Source organism: Ambystoma mexicanum, chromosome 7q (genome assembly GCF_040938575.1).
Source record: "Ambystoma mexicanum isolate Mex_15411 chromosome 7q, UKY_AmexF1_1, whole genome shotgun sequence".
Taxonomy (NCBI): domain Eukaryota; kingdom Metazoa; phylum Chordata; class Amphibia; order Caudata; family Ambystomatidae; genus Ambystoma; species Ambystoma mexicanum.
In genome coordinates this window covers 40,088,847-40,109,009 of record NC_090941.1, presented here as the reverse complement: position 1 = coordinate 40,109,009, position 20,163 = coordinate 40,088,847, and the positions used below count along the sequence as shown (strand labels likewise).

Below are 20,163 nucleotides of genomic sequence, written 5' to 3'. Positions count from 1 at the left end.
CTCTGCCTTTTCATACCCTTCCAGCACCATAATGCTCTAACTGGTGAAGGTTGCACTTTACAAATGCAGTTAAACTACACCCACATGCCTGTAATGAGTCAGTCTGTTTTATTGCTAATTTAGTGTGAAGTGCCTAAGTGCATACCCAAGTAACCACAGTATTTGAAGCATGTTTTTGTTGTATGTCTTGCTCTTAAAGATTTGCTTTCCCTCTTGTAATTGGTTGAACTATAATCATGGACTAATATTTTCATGTCACTACATGTAAACTGTGAGAAACATGGTATGCAAATCTGTCTGTGTATGTGTGTCTAGCAAAGTACAGTGGATGTGGACAGCACAGTTTAAAAGGTCTCACACAACATTCTGCATGATCTGCACTGTATATGAAAGTTTTCCACGTGAAGTGCAAGTTAGTCATTAATTCCTTCTAAGCTCTGCAAGGAGCAGTTTCACTATATGCAGTTGCATGTGGTTCACCTGAGAGTGACCACCAACAATCAAAGGTGACACTGGAACCACTTCTGCAGTCCAGATGTTTAGAATGCTCTGACTCCTGCCCTAAGATGCACACTCTAGTTCTGTCCAACCTAATATCTGTGCCTGGCTTTTCCTTTGTAATGTTTATTTTTAGGATATTAGTTTGTGGTTTTAGCAGTTATTAATCCATCCAGTATTTTGTTGCATACTTTAAATAAGACTTTAAAATAAATTGATAGTTGGTGTATAGGTCTTGGAACCCAATCTCATTTCCATGGATTGCCCAATGTATTTCTGGGAGACTGGTGGTCATTGTGTTTATGGGCATCCTGTTCCGGGTTTCCATTTGATGGTTATCAGGATGGTGAATGTGGCTGTCAACAGCTGCTGCATTTGTGGCTGTCGATATATCTCAGCTAAGCCCCTCAATGTTGTGTTTCTATTAACTGCTAATAGGTTTGTGGGAATTGTAGTGAAGCCCTTTTCTGGATGGATGGTTGTAAGCTAGTCTGGAATGAGTTAGGTCAGAGAGAATGTTGGAAGGTGATAAAGTTGATGTATGAGTGAGAGAATGCTAAGGTGCTGGCGTTTGGACCCAGACAGTTGGAGATACGTTGCCTGGGTGATGTGAACAAGTGGGTTTCTCTCATGTAAGCTTATGGACATTAAGGCAACAGGAATACAAATTCATATGTCTACTTTACCTATAGTGTGTGTGGATCTTCTTTACAACAGGAATAAACACAGTTTAGCCTGGTCCTTTACCTCGTTTACTGTCATCAGGCTTTTTAAGCCAGTCTTGGTGGATGGTGGATGAGCAGCAGGAATATGAACTCTACCACAGCCTTTAGGCAACACAGTCAACTTTTGTTGGGAGCATCGTTTCTTCCAATAAACAGACTAGACAGGTGCATTTGACTAAAGTATGACACGTGGACTGGAGTCTGGAATGATGACTTCCATTGGTTGGGCCAGTGTGTTTTCATCTTGCCCTCAACTTCTTGAGCTCTCTTATGCCTCGTGTTCACCTTAGACTTCACTGCATTTCTTTTTCAACTTTCCCCCTGTTTAATGCAAACTTATTTATTTCAAGTTGGTGAAATTATTGCTCAGGGGTATTTCAATTGTGTATTTGGGTGGGCCATGTTCAAAGGGCTAATTTGTCTAGCTGCAAAGTGTTGTCACATGCTTTGGGAGGAAATGCTAGTGACCACTTAATGAACTTGTAAAATCTGAGCAACAAATGCATGTAGGATGATTAATGTGTCTGCCAAGATTATGGGTGTGGGTGAGGTTAGGCCCAGAATATGCATGCGTGTCCTGGAATCTAAAATCCCACCCCAGGGAAGCTCTCTCGGTTTAAGGGGATGTGAGTACATTCCGAGTTTTGGGTATTCAGTAGTTGTTGTAGTTGTTGTCTGTCATTAAGCACCCCAAAGTTACAGGCAGGGCAACACCTTTAAGTCTAAATGATTGTGTTTGAATGAATGTGGATAATGCCTTTTTAACACATTTAATTGTATGTTTTTGGTGTTTGGTACGGGTTATTTCAGTCTTTTGTCATTCAGAGGTTTGTAAAATGATTTACATGGAATTGAGTAACATTAACCCCTATTATGTCTAGTGCTGCAAAAAACAAAAAATCTGCATTGTGGAAATGCTACAGAAATACTGGAGTACAACGTTGGATATCAATATATATATATATATATTTTTGTGAAAGTGTGTTTGTATTTTCGGGGGTTGGCTCCAGCCCCATAACAGTTGGTGGGCTGGAATGTTGGCCCTAGATCGGCATACCAGTCTGGGGTGAACTGGCGATAGTGAAATTTGACCAACCCCACCCATTCACCCTGCACAGGGGTGGAGCGGGGTCCAGCCCTGTGCTATCAGTATTGACAATTTCAGGAGATTGACGATTTTGTGATTTTTAAAAATAGAAGTTATAACACAATAAAACATACACAAGGCTAGCAGACTCCCACGTGCATGTCAGCTACGGACCTGTGCAATGTCAGGTGGTACCACTAGACATATAATTGTGTTGAACTTTGAAATTGACATCAAAGTTTGTCTTATATCATAACATGCATAACACTCAACTTGTAATGCATTCAGAAGGATGCTTGAAATATTGTTGCCAGTCTGCTATGCTTCAAAAATAATATAGTTAATTATGATTACACATAACATCTACTCCCAATACTCTCGAAGGCTGTTGATGCTCCAGTGAATGGTCACTTGTTCCCTGGTGTGAGAACATCATGTAGTTGAACTTCCCTAAAGATTGAAGGTGTTCATATAACCCTATAAGCTTCAGAAGCCAAGATGTTATCAGCCCCAGTCAATACTGAATTCATTGAGTGTAATGCTTGCAGGATTAAATTAGCATAGCAACATAACATTTCATTTTTAATTGTTTTAATTTGTTTTATTTTCAAAGTAATACAATACAACCTAATTAAAGCTTGTTGTACAATAAGCCACAAATTATCATGTATAAAATGTGGTCAAAGCTTTCTGTGCAATACCACATGACAGCACATTTAATTAATGAAAAGACCCATACATCAGCATGACATTTTAAAAATGAATTCAATCCTCACCCACAGCTTGGTCAAGTGATAAATCAGTCCCACATCTTTGCCTTCATAAAATGTTTACCATAAAATCGACTTATTAATGTGGCCAATATCAACTCCACATGCTAATAGGGAGGTCTTTCTGATGTCTAAAAGGGCCTCAGACTCCATGACCAAGGTGCTTCCACCACACAATCTAAAACAGTGCTGTTTTCTTGCCAAACCCCTCTGGCCCGCAACAACCTGAAGGGTATCTAAAGGATTGAACATAACCTACAATAAACTACAAAGGCATTAGCACACAAATACACTTTTCAGATCTGAATTGGTTATGTTTAGTTTAGACATTCCATAAGTAGCTTTGATGATTGGTGAAGGATTGTTGCTCATGAAATCAATGACTGCATATCAACAATTTGAAAATTGAATGAAGTCCAAGAATTTGATAATATATGTTTTTAGAGCAAAGCAACAGCAACAATAGAGGCATATGAATTTTGTAGGGATACACAGCTGGCTTTCTTAAACTGTGGTGCGGTGGGCAAATTAAATCACATGTTGTGTTATTTTCCTCTACGGTTGGCAATCAGAATGGAATATTGCCCACAGTGCTTCTAAATTCCACCAGATGATTTGTTGTGTATTAAACATGTTCCTTTTTGTTCTGTTAATCTTTTTAAATTTGTATTCATTATGATCACATATCAACTGCACATTAAATAGAATGCACATGACAACTGAATTGGACCAATTTATGGACAACAAGATGTATCCAAGCGTTTTTGGCATCACTGGAAATAAAAAAGGGCAGAGGTGAAGTTTAACTTGACAGCCTTAATTTGATCCATCCAGTACAGTTATATGTAATCTAGCCGCAGGAGCCAGGTTACATAAAGTATAGTGGTGCCATATAATTTGACACTAGTGCCGGGAAAATGTGCAACGGTACAGGTACGTTTTAAAAATAAATGTAGACAGACCTACCGTTGCCACGTTTGCACATGGTTGTACTAAGCAAAGCAAAGATTAATTCTCGTAGCAATTGCTTGGTGCAAATGTCATTTTCACATTGTCGAACACTGATGTAAAATTGCCTGGCATTGGTTCAATATATGGAATCCGACCGTTGCTGTGTGATCTGAATAAACCTCAGAGGTCTGACACATGCCTCAAAAAATGTTACATCCTATTTTATATTGAAGATTTCGGTGGGCAACATAGTCCATGCTGATAATATACATATAGTCTGCAAGTGGGCGACTAGATGACACCCAAAGCTGGGATGTCATTGAAGGGTTAATGCACGTATGCTGGGGCCTTGAAACTAAAATCCACTGAAATGTCAACTAAGCAAAGCAGTAATAGCTTCAACTGTGGAAATCAGTGCACTGTCTGCTGCTATTACGCTTTCTTTCTATCATTGGCACAGAATGTTTCTTGCTGTTCCAGAAAGATTCAATTCAGTTAGCACACAAAACATAACGTGTCAGCAGAGTGGACTTACAATTCCCAGGAAAAGTGTATTCCGAAATTGTAATTACTTTGTATGTACAAAAAAATCTCCCCATGTTATTCCCTAGGACAAACGTTTATAAGTTGTTGTACCACATGGTAAATCATGGTAAGACAGTATGCCGTACATTGTGTCCTAACAAACTGAAATAAATAAAATACAATGCTGGATCTGTCTGTTATTGAGCAACCACATGTTTTGTTTTCTTACAGACCTTTCAGCAGTCTTCCCTACAGCACAAGTCTAAAAAGAGGAACAGAGGTAAGCAAAGCACAGAGGCCGGCGACAAGTAAGCTTCGTCTGCATACTAGCCAATTGCCATTGAGGCGCTGGGATTGCTTTCTTAGGGAATCGGATCTTAAATTAGAGGATTTCCCTATTCTTAATTGAGCTAGAAAGTGTTCCTTTGCAATTCTCTGCTTCCGACATGTGTATTTCTTACTATTTTACTTTCCACAAATATATGTATGTTTTTATAAAAGCAAAATGTATCTTAATTTCACAGAATCATAAAATCAATTCACAGATGGTTTTCAAAAAGGGTTGCCCCATAATGAAACGTGCCTATGAATGAAGCTCCTAGTCCTTATAATTCATCAACTCGTAGCTACATATACAAGAGTCTGTTTAATTAATGTATTACCTGAATGCACTCAAAACATGAAACATTTTAACATACAGAGATGTTCGAGTTCCACTAATGAAGGTATCCAAAACATTATTATATCTTAAAAGCAGGTGCTGTAAGGTCACCAAAGTTCCTGTCTCTTTACATAATCTATATAACATACCTTCGGTGAATATTCCAAGGAAAAGTCCTAAACTCTCTAATGTATGTTGTAAGTGACTCCAATCAAGCAATCCCACTAAGTCAGTGCCTTGTCTGGGATGCCCAAGGGAAGCCCTTATTTATATATTTTTATGGCAAGTTATAATCTGGATGATGAACCCTTGTATAACACCCCTCTCTTAGAATCCCCCTGACCCCACTGAGCCAAGAAGTAGATTTGTTTTGCAAATTTAAAAGGTTTATTTGAAAAATTAAACAATATATATATATATCACACTTTTATAATAAATTAATAATTGATATCACACTTATGAATATAATGTTGATCAACAATGGGTAATCTGACACTAGCACACCTCTTTACAATCAATGAGGAGTTGGTATAGGATGGATAAGGCAGCGAAAATACTTTTATGGTTTCAAGGGAAAAGCAATGAGGAATGAAATGCAGTACAGAAATAACTTGATATGATTTTAGCAAAAGATAATATAATCACTTTTTCTGTGGCAATTCACCCCACAACCCCTATGCAATGTAAGAAATGGAAGGAGGAGCACGCAGTTCTCAGGAATGCAATCAAATACAATACGAAATTCAGTTCCCCCCCAGCAAGCTTAGAGGAAAACAGGTAGAAGTTTGAAACACAGGTAAATTACTTTAATGTGGTTTGCAAGGAAGTGAAAAGGTGCTAAAATTGCTTTTAATTCCCTCTAGAGGTTCAGGGTAGGTGATGGCTACTTTATATTAGTTCAGGCTCACTTTAGCAATGCTCTATGAGTAACTAGCAGGTTAAACAAATTTTAGCAAAGGAAAGCAAGGAGCTGCTGACTTTTTTACTGGAGAAGAAATCAGGCCAAATCGCAAATCGCGGTAAAATTCGCGAGTGCGTGAATTGTGATTACGGCAAAAGTATAAGGAGTAGCAAGTCGGTTTTAGGTTTGTTGGAAAGCCTAGAATCGTAGCTTTTAAATGAAAGTTAAGGACAAATGGTTCCAGAGATACAGACGATTTAGTAAAGGTAGTTTTTCGGATTTAAAGTAAAACTCAAAATGACAGGTGACAGTTTGCAGCTTTAGAGTGACAGATGACAGCTCGCAGCTTTAGAATGACAGATGACATGATTACTAGGAGGCAGTTCTACTTAGGTTAAAATAGTTTGGATTAGATTATTTTAACTAAGAGATTGGGTTCTGCACAGTTCTGGAGGATACTCACTCCTAATTTTGAAATGAATGGGCCTCGTCACGGATCTAGTCAACTGGACTGGAATTCGGGCGGTTCTGCTCACAGCGTCTGGGTCAGCTCTGCTCTGCTGGTCTATCCTCTCTGGATACAGCGGCCTCTGGTTCTGAATACTGCTCTGCTTTCCGGTCCGGAGCAAGTGGATTCTGGATGTAACACTGCTTTCTGGGTACTGGCAAAAGTTCTTGGCAAAGAATTCAAACAGCTCGCCCGGCTGTGGAATAGTTTGCAAATGATTTTAAGGATGCTGAGGCCTGCTGAGAAGAGTTCTCAGTTTGTGGGTTTAGGCCCTTGCTTTAGGTTCTGAAATAAAGTTCTGGTCTCTGGAGATTGATAGATGTGAAGTCTGGAGTCTCCCGGCAGAGCGTCCCGCAGAAAATGGAATTGAATCCCCTATCTGTCCTGAACTGTCTGCTTTTTTATGTGTTTAGAAAGTGGGTGGAGAGGCTAGCTTCACTAAGCCTGCCCCTCTCTTAATTTGATAGGTCAATAGATTCTTTAGTCCCTGATTTGGGAAGGGATAGTGTGTCAGAGTGATGTCATTTTTATGACCTGCAGAAATGACACTCCCCTGGTCAATGTGCACACAAATCTATTTCTGATCCAAATACATATTTCCCAGATACACAATTTGTTGAAATTACAAGTACACATTGCAGATGAATTAAGACAGGTCTCTGTTCAAGCCCCATGTTCCTGCGAGCTGGGATTCAGAAATGACAACATTTTTCGCTTTTTGGTTGGTTTTGCAATATGGGATTTTCATCAAAAATTATACAAAGGTACACCCCCCTTCCACATATATCCCAGTAACTTTCCATGTCTTTAACTTAAACACAGTGTCTGGAATATTGATAAATAGCGGGGTTTTGCCCCAGAACATGGTACACAGTTGAATCTAGTCTTAAATTGAAGGTACATTTCTTAGATTAAGGGTCTCCAAATTGCTCATTTCTGTCATCTGGTTACAAAGAGTTATCAGTCTTTTTATGAAACATATATTTGCCTTCAATTCAACTCCCCAAAGTGTTTGGGTCCGCCCCCAGAAGCTTGGGTGGGCCAGGGAACACATGTCTCTACTCACAGGCAGATCTTTGTTGACAGTCAATACTCAAAATTAACATACCCCATTCAACTGAAAGGGGCTATTGTCTCTCTCCTCCAGGCTGAAGGGGAAACCCCCTCCCTCTCACTCAGAAGGGCCATGTGATATGCTGCCTCCTGTTGTGAGTGTCTGGGGTGTTAAGAGTTCTCAGCCTCTTGGCCTCTGGGAACAGCAGGTGGCAAAGATGTTTTAATTAACCAACAGGCTTTGAAGTCCAGTTGACTCAGGACCCTTTGTTAGCCAGTTCTCCTGTCAGAGTTTAGACCGCTAGCGCTGCCTTGTGGAATTTGTCGGTAATGCATCCATTTTTGGGATCTGTCTTGAATTACTGCATTTCAATAGAGTGGTCTTTTGCTTGATAGAATAGGACCCTTGCTTAACATTGTTTTGATGGCATCCTTACAGTAGAGTGGTGATGTGGAACCCCCCACAAGAAGGTTGTATCTTTGGAGTGGTCTTGTGCCAACTGCGCAGTTCTCCTGGATTCTGGCGTGAATGTGGGTGGCGACAGTTCATCCCCACATCCACCCAGTCTATTGATTTAGTTTGTTCTGGGATGGAATATTGGGCGGCGACGGCTCATCCCCACATCTACCCAGTCTAATAATTCAACATGGGTCAAAACCCTTGACAATGTAAACAATTGGCTCTAAATTTAAAAAAATCACCTCCTAATTTTTTTACAACTATTAGGCTCGCATTTTATTACCAAGAGTTACTGAACTGATGAAGTGATTTACTGCATCTGCTTCAACTATTTCATACGATACCTCGATAAATAAATTACAAAATAATGTCAAACTCTAACTCAGTTTTTATGTTAGTGTAGAAAAGTACGAGGGGACTAATCAAACATAATACAATATAATACAAACAAACACTATTATAAGCTTTACTGAATTAGTTAGACATTCAAAATTCCAGATATGTATTATTATAGTGCATCATATCAAATGTTGAAATAAACCAATTGCCAAACCCCCTTATCTCCAATTTACCGTTCCCTAAGAAGAATGTGAGTAACAATGTCAGCCACCCATCACATCCCAAACACCCTTTCCCTGCATCGTTCCTACTGTTTGCACGCCTGTGCCAGGAATTTGGCAGTCAATGTCACTAGTGAGAGTGTTTCAGTTGATCTTAGTAATAATAATTCCCTGGCTACACTCCTTATTTTCCTCTCTCTGATGAAGAGCCTCAGACGCTGCTGCCATGAATCAAAAATGGAGAAAATAAAAACAAATGCATAATAGAGTTGTTCTGTTTCTCTGGGCAATGCACTATTGCTCGAACCCTGGGAAACGCACCATTTGTACGCTCTCTCAGTGGAAGCAGCCGATGCTGAGCTGTCAATAAGATCCACTGACTTGGATTCCTACTATTTCCTGACCAGTGGTCGATGTGTATGAAAAGAAGTAATGAACTATCTTCCCTGCTGGCCTGCACCCACTCCCCACATACCCCCATCACCACGCCCCCCTCCCATACACAATACAAACCCCCAAATGCACCTGCTGTTTAAGGGGAAGTGCAAGTTTCAACTTCTTTCTACACTTTTATTTTAAAACAAAACCATTCCGGAACGGTTTCACCGTTACCAACCGCTCCGGCTCAGATCGACCACTGTTCCTGACCAACCGGCTACCTGCCAGCCTACCCTGAACACCCAGCCTTCCCAGTTGGTTATGCTTCCACCTATCGATTTACAGAAAATGCTTTAAAAGTGTCCCTGGGTGGAGGCAGGCCTCCCCCAAAACCCAAACCATGTAAGGGGTATCACACATTTACAGCACCTATAAAAACACAGAATGCAAAAATGGCAAATTTCTTTTTTCGGATTTTGCAACAATTCTATATAATTGCGTGAAAAGAAAAAATAATTCAGCATTTTTGCATTCGGGATTTTATTTTTGCAATGATCACACAGATCCATCTGAAGAGAACCCATGCTCCAGCCCCATGCGTTTCTGCAGCAATGGCGTAGGCTTTTTTAAGCTTGTACCACAGAATGCTATATTTCTAGAGAAGCACAGGGCACACCCAGCTTGCTGCTTAACGCAAGTCCTTCCTTTTCCCCCCTGCACTTCCCATCCACCCGACTCACTAAACCTCCTCACCCAAGTCATGGTACCATTTTACTTATGGACAGCTCACTTTTCCTGTCCCTTTTTAAATCCCATGGATCATAGCTGTTCTCATTCCTGGGTTAATGGCCAACTTTATGTGCTTGCAAATTTTTTTCTAGTCACCCATCTGATCAGACAAATATCTCAACGTTGTTGCAATGGGCACAATGACGTCTGCGAAGAAAACAATATTCACAGATCGCTTGCCCATTCTTGGAATATCTATGGTATTATCACCTCACTCATATATATGTCAAATAACAATGGGGCTAGAATGCACCGCTGCCTTACACCTTGCTGGATCTTCACTGGGTGCAACCATTTTTCCGTTAACCAATCATGACCCACGCAAACTAATCATAAAATGCCATAATGGCCACAAGCAAACCTCGATCCACACCCAGTTTGTCCAGAATCTGAAACAGTCTTGAATAGCTGATTGAATTGAAGGCCAGCCCGATGTCTACAAGGACCAAGTACAGTGTGCCCTTACTTGCTTTACCATACTTGGCTATGTCAATCTCCACTAGATGACAACGTTCAACCCTGCTAAAACCTTCCCTAAGCCCTGAATGCTCCCAGAACAATATCTCTTTCCTCCCTTAGCCAGTCTTAGAGTCTTGCTTGCAGTACTGCCCCGGAGGGTTATCAGGCAGTAACAGGCAGGTGATAATCTATCCCCCTTCTTAAATATTGCCTCTCTCTTTGCAACCTCTATATCCTCTTATATATGGGATTCATTAAACCTTTGGTCCACTGTGTCCGTTGTGTTTATTTAATAGTCTCTAAAAGAGAACAGTATAATTTAGGACCTTCTCAGGCTTACCTCCTAGTCTAGTGATGGTTCTGTACCGTTCTCCTATAACTTTTCTTTAATTTAGCAACCTGGCTTATGCTGACCCTTGGCACCTACCTCATGGCCTCAGCTTAATCGCTCTTCTCCTGAACACAGACCTCATTGCACTATGCAAGGAAACCATGTTGGTTCCCTGAATGTATTGCTCATAGAGATGTTATTTGACAAAAGCCCACATCAGTTCCTGGGACTCCATGATCTGATTCTAATTATTTTACCTTCTTCACCGATGGTTTCTACTGTCAAAGGGGCTTCTTCAAGGACTGACATAATGTTTCCAAGTCTGTCCACATATACCCTCACACTTCTTAAAAGGTGGAGACACTGCCCTGCCAACCAGTCCTGGCCATGTGCCCTTCCTTATTTCTCAACCAGATCACTAGAGTATGATTGTCTGTCTCTAACCCCGGTAGCACCGTCATATTCCTAACTCCATCCCAAACCCCAGCTGAGCGAAAGATACATCTGCTCACCCACCACAATGTCAATTTTGCAGGTCTATCTGTATATGCTTATTGTGCAAATACATACATACAGTATATTGCGTTTCAGCAATCTCTTGGAATAATATGCACTGCTGTTAACAGAGTTTTGTCAACCTCAGATGTTGTGACAAAATGTTACTTTACAAAACAATGACAATTTGTTTTGGATTTATTTTCTGTTGTTTGGTTGCTAACCCTTGCTTGTCCAGTGTGAACATGTGAACTTAGTTCCCTCGAAAAGTAGTGGCACAAAAGCCTTTATTCTGCCTGAAGCTGCATTTGAGATTTTACTTCCATTCTTTGTAATTTTAGGGTCTTCAACGAACAAGAGCAAAAGACGGATCTCCTGTAAAGACCTCGGCCGAGGAGAATGCGAGGGCTGGCTCTGGAAAAAGAAAGATGCAAAGAGCTATTTCTCACAGAAGTGGAAGAAATATTGGTTTGTTCTGAAGGATTCATCTCTGTACTGGTACACGAATGAGGAGGTAAGATCTATGTTCCCTGGACTCCTCACCACCGGTCATATTGAAAAGGACACTGATTGATTCATGTTTAAACACTGCAATGTTGTCCTCAACCAGTCAGCTCCAGGGATGCCAATTAAAACAATTCCACAGGTAGCGGAAGTGACATCAGACACCTGATGACATTACAGGAAATTAAATCACATGATCTCCAACCCTGATGAAACCACAGGAAGTGATATAACGTGACATTTTGCTCTGAAGACATGCATGGAAATTAGAATGCCAATGCTTAGAGGTACATTTTAATAAAGAAATAATTAATAGGGAGTAAATCAGACATAATATGCAAAGTGTAGTGTGTTTTGCCACTGTATTCCAATCTATAACCTCACCTGCCATAGTCACAATATGTAAGTCACAATCTCACATATTCAACTGTCAATATACATGCAGTGCAAACTCAAATGTCACAGTACTGCCATTTTATGTCAGAAAATGTATGATAGACCTTGCAAAGTCCCTATATGCAATGGACAACCTCACGTATGGAGGTGCTACTATCAAATTCCAAGAGCAACCTCAAACGTTTTAAAAAAGCAACCAGTTGACGTCTCATGTCCATGGTATGTTTACCATACATAAAGTACATTCTTACATGTCCAGGTGCTGCCATCTAATGAAAGGTTTAGCTTCAAACTCACTGATAATTCCACGTAATCCATTTTAAAGTCACTTAGCCCTGGTATATCCACCAGATATAAGGTATAGACGTACATATACAGGGACTGTTGTCACATACTAAGTGCAGCCTCAAAGACTTTTGTAATGCCATCCAATACCAGTTGAAGCCTTTTATACCAGGTATATTTACCATCTGCAAAGTAAAGCCGGTCCCATGCAAGTGTGTCAACATATGCCAAGTGAAGCCTCAAATACCCAGTGATATCTAGACCCTCTATGGGCACCATCGGTTAGGTACAGCCTCACAGGTGTGGCTGCTGCTGCCTCTACCAGGTGCATACTCGCATGCCTTATTAATACCAATAATGTCTCAACACATGGTATAGTCCTAAAGTGTAAGGTCCAGAATGGCAGGGTCGGGTACTGGCCCACAGATAGTTGTGTGAAGAATTATATAAATCATCATTTTTTAATTTGTCTTCTGAAAAACATCTAAACTGTGCATCTATTTTTTTTTCAATATATTGATACTCTTGAACTGCTAGTGTGCTTGTCTTGAGGCATTTTACAAGATTTGCATGACCATTTGAAAAGCTCATAATGCTCTTCGCAATCATGTATTTCAAATAGGTGTGCTCCCATTGTCGCCTTTACGGGTCAGAGGGAAATCGAGCATTATGCTCTGCCAGGTTATGTGCTCAATAGTATGAGACCATGGGGCTGGACGGTTACATGTGATTTTATCGAATCAAAAATAACTAACCCCATTACAACTAATACCATAACAACGAATTCATAAATAACAAATTCCTTTTTGTTGTTTTTTGGGGGTTCCACCCCAAAAACTCCCTTTTTTTGTTCCTAATACTTTTCCCGCGACCAGCAAAACCATTATTCCCACTCTCAACCCCGTTTTTAGTATTTTTTCTCCAAATCCGTTATTTTGGAATTAGTTATTTTCGATTTGTTAGATTGCATTAGTTATTTTGTGATTTGTTATAATCATTGCATACCGGCTGGACAAGCATGCTATGTGCAAGCAAAAACTATTTAACTAGACTCAATTTAACTACACTAGCAGTTCAAGTGTAAGATTAGCTGGAAAAAAGAAATGTCGCTGTAATTTTTGTCAAGAAGAATAGTTCTGTTTATACAATTATCTTAACTCCCTATCTCATTTCCTGCAGAAGTTCGATTTGAATAAAATGAATCAGCCAAAACACTTGTTGACATATCATATAGACTTGTGAGTGAAATTATGTGTCAGTAATGTTCTTTAAAAACGGCTCTCTAGCAAAGGCAGAGATGTGGTGAAGAGATGCTGTTGTGTACTAATGAAAACAATATCAAAATATACTTTGCTGATGTTTTTCATGGAATATGTGTGTGAATCAATATAATCACTGATATCACGTAAATGTTTTGAAGGATTATTCTTTGCATTTACTAATAACTGATTTGATGTATGTTCTGCAGTTGTGAAGTATTTGTAGGCATAGCTACTTTATACATTCATCTGAGTAAGGCACATGCACTTATGGAGAAATAATTGCACAAAAACAAATCAAGCACTTTAAGATAAAAACATATTTGCTATTAATTGCTTCTCTATAGCCCACTACACGTATTGATGATCCACTCCTCTTAAGCTCACGCTCTGAGGCCATCTGTGTCGCACAGCGCATCACAAGGCATGCATATGAATAAACAATGACCTAGGAGAATAGAGTAAATACAAAATTAACCACTCTCCATGACACAAATGATATCAGTTGAATGATTGTACAGTAAGGTTTTGTCAAAGCACGTTTAATGTATGTGTACTTTCCCAACACTAGGATGCTTCAGGGTCCCCGTAATTTAGTTGTTAGAGATTAAAATATATACACTTAGCAGAGGATGGAAAGATTATATTGTGCCCAAATAGGGCAGCATGTCCCTCTTGCTTTATGCCCAGATTGACCATGATGATCAGATTACATTATAGACAACAATGCAATCCCTGACCCCACCCACCTCCATGATCCTGCTGCCTATACATGTGCAACCAGAGGCAGCGGCAGGGCATAGCAGGTAGGCCAACAAGTGAAAAGATGGTTTTGCAAACGGGCCTGTGTTTTATTTTTTGATAATGTGGGTACACAAAATAGTGATATAACTTTGGTGACTGAGGGATAGCCTGTGGCCATGAGCGGTGTCCAGATTTTCCAGGTCATGGTATAAGGTCATGACTCGGATAATCTGGCTACTGGCCTTGACCGCGAGGGATGAAAAATTGTGTTAAAGTGGCCATGTCCACCTGGGTCCGGCTATGTGATAAAGCTATTTGAAAGTAGGATAGATTTGAAAGGGAAATGTGCTTGTGGTAATATGGTCATAGGGTTCTAACTTCACCTTCTGCAGGCTGCCATGGAAAGGGAAGAGGGGGTCTGTACTGAGCCCCTCCTTCTCTTTCCATGGAGGCCCTCTTGGAAAAGGATATTCCTTCCTACAACGGGATGTGATGTCATCTTTGATGTCCTGGGTGTTAGTGTCAGCAGAGCACGGTGGTGCTGCATGTTATGGTTGCTTAGCTTGCCATAACTGGTGAATTTTTGAGGTTTTTCGGTTTTACCTGTAACAATCACTCCAGTAACTCACTCCTAGAATGAATCCGGACAGTGGTCCAGGTATTGCCCTCATATTGGCTTGGAGGGAGGCAATGCATCACACTTAAAACGCACTTTGGTGATCATCCTGTAGAACAACCAAGCACATCATTGCTCTCGCCCCTGGTTGGCACTGCATGTAACTTTAAAGAGCAGGAGGGTGAGCCAGGTAATCATTAAATGGGGTCCTTTTTGGCACTACAAGGATCTAGGGATGGCAGTCTCTCACTGTAAGAATCTCTCAGAGGATGAGTATTATGCATTCAACGAGCACTTAGATCACCTGTGAAACATCGCACTGCTTCATGTACATAGATGGAAAAAAGGAAATAGACTTTGTTGTTTGTACAGCTAACTAATTTCTCAATCGACGTACCCTGCACCCACATATAACACAAACACCATTGCACATCACCTCTGCCACAAGAATGAAGCTACTCTTAATGACAAAAAAGTGAACTATAGCTTCCCACATTACTCTCTATCAACTTAAACACAACCCCACCCCCTTTAGCCCATAGTATACCTCTGCTGTGCCCATACACGCTCCATTTAGACATGGGTGACTACCAGAGTCTTTGCCACCCTCACATAACTGTATTGGCTGAAATGCACACAAGCATAAGAGCACCTCCCAAATACTCCCACATTTTTGGACTCCGGTCCCTCAGGGGTGTTCAACCAAAAGCACATTGGGACCATAATTATGGGGAAAGACGCTAAAACAAATGATAGAATGAATGAATGAATAATTCCTCTTTTAGCATATATGAAAAGACTATCAACTTCTTTTAACAAGCATATTTGTTGCAGCGCCTACTGATGTGTGTCATTTCCAGCAGTGCATGCTGGGGATACAAGTCATATTTTAATTGTCAAGGGGTTGAGTCTCGACCATGATCACAGCCCTATCAAACCACCCTCATTTTCCACTGCACCTAGCATGCATCCTGGTCCAGTGTCCACTGTACCTCCATAATGTGACCAATGGCCAGTGTTCATGGCTTGCAGCCATGCCCAGTGTCCATAATCCATGTGACATGGGCTTTGGCCATGCTGCAGGTCCCAATAAGCAAATCATAGTAGACATGTGTACTGCCGAAGGCCAGGCCCACTGTCCATGCACCAAAGTTATATCACTATTTTTGTACCTACATTTTGACACTTGGGAAAAAATAAAACACAGGACAGATTTGCAAAAGCATGCTTACAGGTGCTTGCTGTTGCTCCTTGTGCGAGTTTGCTCCAAATCTGTCCAGTACTTTGGGCTGTAGCCACAAGCAGAATCTTTTCCCCTTTTAAACCTATCCCGATTAAAACATTTTACCACATAGTCGGTCCCTGATCGCTGTGCGCATTTTAACCCCATTGCCGGTCCCCTTGGTGCCATGGCCAGTGGCCAGATTGTGCCCCAGACAATCTGGTCACTTACCATGGCCACAGGCTATGCCTTAGGCACCAAAGTTACATCACTATATTTGTACTTGTCCTTGCTAGGAGCCAGGCCCACTGCTCACTTCACCCATATAGCCGGTCCCTGGTGACCATATCCACTTTATCTGCATTATTCGTTCCGGGAGGCCATGACCAGTGGCCAGATTGGCCATGCCCCCTGTCCGTGGCCATTGGTTATGCATCAGGCACCAAAGTTATTTCCCAATTGTTTGCACCTGTCCTTGCCCCGGGCTAGGCCCACTGCCCACTTAAACCACAAAGCCAGTCACTGGTGGCCGTGCGCAATTTAACCCCATTTCCAGCCCCTATTGGCAATGGCGTGTGGCAAGATTTTCATGCTGAAGAAATTCCGGACACTGTCCGTGGCCACAGGTTATGCCCCAGGCACCAAAGTTATATCCCTATTTTTGAACATACATTTTAAAACTTTACAAAAAATAAAACACAGGACAGATTTGCAAAAGCATGCTTTCGGGTCCTCGTCAATGTTCCTCGCACAAGTTTTCTGCAAATCCATCCAGCACTTCTGACTGCAGCGCAAGCAGATTTTTTTCCACATTCCATCCTATCCCGATTTTGAAAATTCTGGAACCACCCTACAGTGTTGCGCCTTCTTGGTAAAATCATTTCAAATTTTCCACAATAATTCAAAGTTGGGTCTATATTCTTTCAACAAACATCCTCTAACTTTGCCACCTATTAACAAAACAGCAAGAAACTTTGCAAACACATTGAAAGCTAGGTCTACATTTTTATTTCAAAACTTTGTGTAGTTTGGTGAATGGCGCCAAAGTTGTAAGCCATCTAATAACTGCTCTTCACTGACACTGTAATGCATGCATATGCATAGATATCCTCAAACATTTGCCAAGTTCGCGAACATCACAGCAATGTCCTCCAAAATCTGAGAAGAAAAAACGCATGATTTTTGTTTTTTTCCAGACATATCCCATCCTCATCACCCCTCACCTCTCCAGCATTTTTTGGACAAGTGTAAGGAGTTTTAGAACCTGCTTTTACTGTGATGTTCGTGGATTAAGGGTGCAGTTCACGAATCCAATATGGTGTCAGTTTCAAAGGTTTTGACACTCCTCACGTTTTGTAATTGGCCAATCAGTGGCTGCGAATGATGTCTGCGAATGTTACGTGAATCTCTGATTGGCTCCATTCTCGTCTATCCAGATTTCAACAGTTTTAGGATCCCCCTATAACTTTCCCCTCCTTAACAACATTGCATGAAACTTCTCAAAATAATTCAGAGGTGGCTGTATACTTTATTTGCAAAGTTTCATGAAGATCCCTTAAAAGGCGCCAAAGATATAAGGCTACAGAAACTGCTCTTACTATGGGTTGAGCAACTTAACCACAACTACAGGGTCGCTAGCGCAGACCCTGTAAAAAAAAATTATATATATATATATATATATATGTATATTTATATTCAGTGAAAAAACTTTGTTAAAGGGACGTTATGGTTCCAAGTAAAACCGAGAAACCACTGAAATTCACCAGTTATGGTAAGCTAAGCAAACATAACTCGCACCACCACTGTGCACTGCTAAGACTAACACCCAGGACATCAAAGATGACATCACAAATGTCATTTATGACATCACTGATGACATCACATGTGCATTTACCTTTCATGTAAAGTCTGTACAAGGGATTCTTATTGAAATGTAAATAAAACAGTGTCACAGATCTTTGGAATAAAAATCATTAAGTAATGCATTCATCCAAATAGTATTGTATTATGAAGATTTTTCGAAAATACTAAGGTACACATGTAGTAACATAGGCATGGTGTGCAGCAGACATGATGGAGATGCAATATTAATAACCTTGCCATGTTAAATACTAAAATTATAAATGCTTTCTAATTAGAGTCTTGCATACTGTGAAACATTTAATAAGTACCTAATCAAACCCACTTACTGCATTATTGCATTACTGCACACAAAACACAAACAGACAACAACACATACAAATAGAGCATACACAGGGAAAGTGAAGTAAACAAAAAAACAGCAGTATTACCCGACAATCTTCATAACCTAAATGTTTATCTTCATGCACAGAAATGATTGCTCTGCTACAAAGCTACTACTTCCCTATATATAATTATCACATATTGTGACTAGACCCTAAGGAAAGTAGTGTAAGTTCAATGTGTACAAATAGGAGCATACCCAGGGAAAGTACAGTAATAAAAGTCTGTGTGTTCCCCTTTGTATATGTTTCATATGCTTTGAGTGGACCCTAAGTGAATTACTGTAAGAACATATTTGAAGTATAAGTATACAAATATAGTACTTTGCACTATAGTATAGTGAATTTTTAGTTCCTGACTGTTACTGGCCTAGATATATCAGTAAAGGAAAAAAGAGTGAGCCAGACATGTGATGTCATCAGTGATGTCATCAATGATATTTTTGATGTCATCTTTGATGTCCTGGGTGTTAGTCTTAGCAGTGCACGGTGGTGGCGTGAGTTATGGTTGCTTAGCTTACCATAACTGGATAATTTCAGGGGGTTTTCAGTTTTACTTGGAACCATAACATCCCTTTAACAAAGTTTTTTCACTGAATTTCATAGGTTTTTAATAGCTCAACTTAACCATAACGTCCCTTTAACAAAGTTTTTTCATTGAATTCCATAGGTTTTATTAGTGCAACTTAACCATAATGTCCCCTTAACAAAGTTTTTTCATTGAATTTCATAGGTTTTTATGAGTCCAACTTAACCATAACGTCCCTTTAAAAAAGTTTTTTCAGTGAATTTCATTGGTTTTTATTAGTGCAACTTAACCATAATGTCCCCTTAACAAAGTTTTTTCATTGAATTTCATAGGTTATTAGTGAAACTTAACCATAATGTCTACGAACATCTGACTTCATTGCAGACCTTCCGGAGAGTGCCACTGAACCATATGCTGGCGTGCGGCATGATGACGTGTTCGAGAACCCGTACGCACTTCACGATAAGATCAGTGCTTCGTGGACAGTTTGGAACTGCATTTTCTACTGATCTAGGAATTTTCAACTTCAAAATTTCCCTTGCACAGCTCCAACACCTATTCCTACTCATCCATTAACAATCTAGTACACAGTACTTTTAGCAAAACTGCTATTTATCTTAAAATAGAATCAGCTAATGCCATCCCTCCTCCCCAAGAGACACCACCACTGCTGTAATCAAAGAGCATGAGAAACACTGCCCCTACCCTAGATATAGCACACACGCGACATTTTCCCCTGTCCACCTGCCCCTCCATATTAGCGTTTGGTGCCTCTTCCCTCATTTCCCTCCCCACCTTCCCCACCTTTCGTTCCAAGCATCCAAAAACAAAAAAATGTTCCTTTAGGAACCACCTTTCACAGTTAAAAAATAGAACTAAAAAATAAACGTACAGACTCCATCTACTTTATATTTCTCAGTAAAGTACATATAGACTCATTAGGATTTTCCGTTTGAATTCTATGTTATGCTAATGGGAATATTCTGGCGTTCATCCTCCATTCCAGGGACTGGAACGGTGGATACCGGCCCAGCAGCCCAAGTTATCAGCCCAAGCGAAGCGAGGGTGGATAACGAGTTCTCTGGACCATTATCCCCCCATTCCAGCCCCTGAAATGGGGGATGAAGGCCATTAGCAGCCTAGGATCCCAAAGCAGGAACCCGGGGTGCTAAAAAAGAGGATTTTTCTTCTTTTCCAAGATGGCCACAATGGAA

At 40.4% G+C, this 20,163-nt stretch overlaps 1 protein-coding gene across 1 annotated transcript in view; it reads left to right on the top strand.

The window, feature by feature from the left end:
* CNKSR2 (connector enhancer of kinase suppressor of Ras 2) overlaps window positions 1-20,163 on the top strand; it is a 2,376,238-nt gene that overhangs the window by 1,811,738 nt on the left and 544,337 nt on the right. The window contains exons 14-15 of the mRNA XM_069639527.1: window positions 4,788-4,836; window positions 11,493-11,665. Of these exons, the coding sequence (XP_069495628.1) occupies window positions 4,788-4,836; window positions 11,493-11,665 (222 nt within the window). The remainder of the gene's footprint in view (window positions 1-4,787; window positions 4,837-11,492; window positions 11,666-20,163) is intronic.